This window comes from Echinops telfairi, unplaced genomic scaffold, assembly GCF_000313985.2.
Source record: "Echinops telfairi isolate 266 unplaced genomic scaffold, ASM31398v2 ScPeMD7_7424;HRSCAF=8462, whole genome shotgun sequence".
NCBI lineage: Eukaryota > Metazoa > Chordata > Mammalia > Afrosoricida > Tenrecidae > Echinops > Echinops telfairi.
In genome coordinates, this window is record NW_022111324.1 from 51,322,611 (window position 1) to 51,326,905 (window position 4,295).

A 4,295-nucleotide genomic window follows, 5' to 3' on the forward strand; every position below is an offset into this window, starting at 1 on the left:
CTTAGATATGATCCTGTAGTCAAAATACCACGGCATTTAACATGCATGAAAACTGAACACAAGCTGAAAGAACCACACAAATAAAATACTCAAAGCAAGTAAACAGGAGTAGGGTGAGTGACAGACAGCCTTGCCAAGTGTGGCGAAGGTGGCGAGGTTTAAGCAGGGAGCACCCCAAGTCCCCGGAGCCCTGGTGGTCTAGTAGTTAGAGTTGGGCTGTTATCTACAGGGGCAGTGGTTCAAGAACACCCGCTCTGCGGGAGAAAGATGGAGCTTCTACCCTAGGGTCACTATGAGTCCGCGGGGCTCGATGGCAGTTTGTTGTTTTGGTTTTTTGACCCTGAATCCCCAGAAGCCAAATCTGTGGGAGGGTGGGGTGGGGGGTCAGGGCCAGGGTCGGGCCTGGGGTGGGAAGCAGAGCTGGAGCCTGAGCAGGAGCTGAGGCTCAGCAGTGGGAGAGAGGAGGGGGGCGCTGGCTGGAGGAGAGAAGGACCCCTCGGAGCACAGGTGGGCGAAAAGCACCCAAGTTCACCTTTCAGCGCCTCTTTCATCTCAACGCGCTCCCTTTCGCTGAATTGAGAAGGGATTCGCCACGGGCCCGGTGGCTCCTTGCCCCGTAGACCCTTCGACCTGGAGATGGTGACGATGCCCAGCAGCAACACGGCCGCCAGGACCAACACGCAGACGGATCGCCCGGCCATGCTTGTGGCGTCTCCGCGGCCAGTCTTCGGCTGGAGTTTGGACCCAAAGCCTGTCGCGGCTTTAATTCCCGCAATATGCTTTAGGCCCACCCCATCCCTGGAGTGGCCAATCATGGCTCGGCTGGGGCTGTGAGCCAACCAATCGAAGGGATAGCTCCGCCTCAAGCTCGAAAGGCCTTTTGGGGGTTGTAGTTTATTTTGCCTCCTGGACCCAATCGCCGTCCGAACTAAGGTGGAATTGAGTTCCAGGTGAGGCGACTTTCCAGTCCATACTTCATCTGCGTTGGGAAACTCGTAAATCACTTGCTGTAGGATAATAAAGTGAAACGAAAATCACCGATTGCTTCTTCGGAAGCGTAGGCCCTATCTTCTCCGTAAATTCCATGGGGAGCTCTCCTGAACCCCTGGCTGGATTTCATCTGAAATTGGAATGCATGCTGTTCTGTCTATAGACACTGTTTTGAAAGGGGGTTCTCTCCCGTTTTGGAATTTTATGATATTAAATATCACAATATGATATTAAAGCTAACACTTGTGATTCTGTAACTCTAGCCCCTGGGGGGTGTAGTGGCTACGCCTTGGGTTGCTGGCCGCCAAGTCAGCAGATCCCACTCAGCAGATGCGCTGCTGCGTTTTCTGCTCCCGTGAAGATTTTACAGGCTCGGAAACCCACACGGGCAGCTCTACTTTGTCCATAGAGTCATTTTAAGTTGGAATCCACTTGACGGCAGTGAGTTTTATTGGTTTGTTGAACAAAATGCGATCACTTAAGCATTTCTAGACAAATGACTGCAAATCAGTGAGAGAATTTGGACGCAATTACAAATACTAAGCGAACTGAAATGTCATACCACCTGAGAGTAGAGGTTCATTCTGGAAGGGAAAAACCCCTCTTACAGCACAGACATAAAATTCGGTCTCTTGGCATCATCAGAACCTGTACCTGCTAGGCCCCTGAGGCACTTCCATTTGGCACCACTGTCCTCACATTTTAGGGTCTCCAGAAAGTTCAGAAAATGTTACAGTCAGTCAGGCCAGTCAGCTCTTTGTGACCAAAGCTGCAAGCACAATCCCAGTCACAGTTCAGAGGAGTGTGTGGTAGTTAATGATTTCATGCCAACTTGAAGATACATAAAAGAATAGGGGAGGAATCCAACCCTTCAATCAGACTCAGCTTGATGACATCTCCTTGGGGGCGTGGCCTTCTTATACGTGTGTGTGTGTGTGTGTGTGTGTGTGTGTGTGTTGGGGTGGGGGTGGGGCGCTGGGAACCTCTGTCTTTTTATTCCTTTGCCTTCCTGCTTGATGGGATTCTCCTACTGACCCTGAGAACTGATGGTGTGGGGCAAGGTCTCTACCAACTTTGGTCCACACAACTCTGCCCACTGGTCTGTGGTCGTCCTGCATTCTGCACCATTGTATATGGCTGTGTGCCTCTGACGAGGGACTTAGGGATTAGCATCAATTTATGGAGGTGAGTTGGACTGGGCTGGGATGCCGTCTTCATTAGTTACTTCTTGATACAAAGTCTTCCTTAGACATAGCCGAGTGTCGCTGCATTTGTTTTGCTAGACACTCGGCCTATCCCAGAGTGCTTTGTTCTCGTCTTTGCATTAATTCTACTTGAAAGCAAAAATGAAACCCGATAGTCATGTAGTTCTCAATAGTCAATCTAAAAGACATTATAGATTATTAGAAATGTGTGAAGAATAATGCTCGTATAATAAAAATCCTTATATTTGTCAGCCAGTTTAACAATCGAAATGAATTTTTAAAGTGTGACGATTATACTCTGATTTCTCTTCAGATCATATAAATCTTTCGCCTTTTACTAAAAAAAAATTTTTTTTTAAATTAAGTGTGATTATTGACAGGATTTTTAACAAAAGTACTTTGATTTCTATCAAATTTAAGAATTTTTATAAGAGTTGTATGATCCCCTAATAAAACGATTTTTAAAAGAATTTTTATTTTAAATTTAATAAACACTTGTGAGTCATTTGGAAATTGTGAAAAAATAAATTATGTCATCCCAATACCCAGAAGTATTCACTCATGGTGTTTTCACGTGTCATCTGACTTTTTTCTCTGCACATAATGTTCACATATGAAGTCTGTATTTTTAAATGAAACAGGTACACACAATGTTCTATTTTATGCTTTAAAACTATATCAAGAATATTCCCCCATCCTTATAACCCTTTATTTTCTTTGCGTGTGTAAGAGAAAGCAATTATATATCAAGAAGCAATTATACATTTCAGATCAAGTCCATAAGCCTGATATTATCCCATATGTCGATAATAGTCCATAAATTCCTCTTTAGACACACGCAGCCATGCAATGATGCCGAACGCAGGAAGATCACAGGCCAGTAGGTGGAAAGTCTTGTGAATCCAGCAGTGGTGGGAGCATTTCAGAGCTGCCGTGGGTCTCCATGTAGCTCCTCCAGCTCCAGGGCTCTGGTTCTATCAGCATAGCTCCATGTAACTTGTCAACAGGAATGTCTCACAGGGAGCGCAGTGTGCCTTTTAAACAAATAATAAAACAAATGCCTGGGACCTTTACCTCTCCACATTGTCAATGTTGACAGTGTGGGTGCCCTATTAAATACTTTACACAGATTACATATGTTGGACAATATGAAAGTAGGTAAAAAAATGTTGCTAAAAATTAAAGCCAACGATGATGTTAAAAGAACCAAATGCTGACAAGGCTGTGGAGAGACTGGATCTCTTATTCACTGCTGTTGGACCTGTAAACATGTGGAAAATGACATAGTGATAATTAAAGCAACTAGCAATAGAGATACCATAAGATTGGTGGTGGGTTCAAATAATTTAACAACCATTTCACCCGCTGCCCTATTGACTGTTTTAAGTATGAAAAATGGTTAGGTTACTTCTCTTCTCTGAACATACTATGTTCATCTTTGAGGAGCCCCTTCCACTTCTGCTGAACTTACAGCAATTGCTCTGGCAATCATTTCAGCTCTTTGAACACTTTCAGGAAGTGCATAATTCACTCATAATATCTGGTGGGATACCTATGGATGAAATGAACGTTACTATAGGGCAGTGGTTCTCAACCTTCCTCATGCTGCGACCCTTTATTATAGTTCCTCATGCTGTGATGACCCCCCCAACCATAACATTATTGTCTTTGTTACTTCATCACTATAATTTTGCTACCATTATGAATCAGACGATCCCTGTGAAAGGGTCTTTTGACCCCCAAAGGGGTCTCGACTCACAGGTTGAGAACCACTGCTATAGGGGCTTAGAATGTGCTGTTGCACAGATGAAGATTCAAAAAGAGTAAGGAATGTACATTTGTGATTTCCATAGTGTGTGGCTGCTCAGCTGCCCCCTTAGAGTGTTACTGCCGGCTTTCCCTTGGCCCCAGGAACAGAGAGGCAGAGTCACCGAGGCTGCAAACAACAAAGGAGTTTATTGGCTAGCTCGAGCTAGGGCCCAAGTCCCAGAGCACCAACGCAGTGGCCTCCTCGGAGACGAGGACCCCGGCCTGGGGCACCAGCCAAGCTTTTATACTTTTTGCAGGTTACATAAGCTGGGTGAAACTATTCCCCCTCAC

General features: G+C 45.3%; 1 protein-coding gene across 2 annotated transcripts in view; it reads right to left on the reverse strand.

The window, feature by feature from the left end:
* PM20D1 (peptidase M20 domain containing 1) overlaps nucleotides 1-726 on the reverse strand; it is a 22,864-nt gene extending 22,138 nt beyond the window's left edge. For both annotated transcript variants that reach the window (XM_045298232.1, XM_004699839.2), the window contains exon 1: nucleotides 533-726. In XM_045298232.1, the coding sequence (XP_045154167.1) occupies nucleotides 533-701 (169 nt within the window). In that variant the 5' untranslated portion in view covers nucleotides 702-726. The remainder of the gene's footprint in view (nucleotides 1-532) is intronic.
* Between the last annotated feature and the right edge of the window lie 3,569 nt (nucleotides 727-4,295).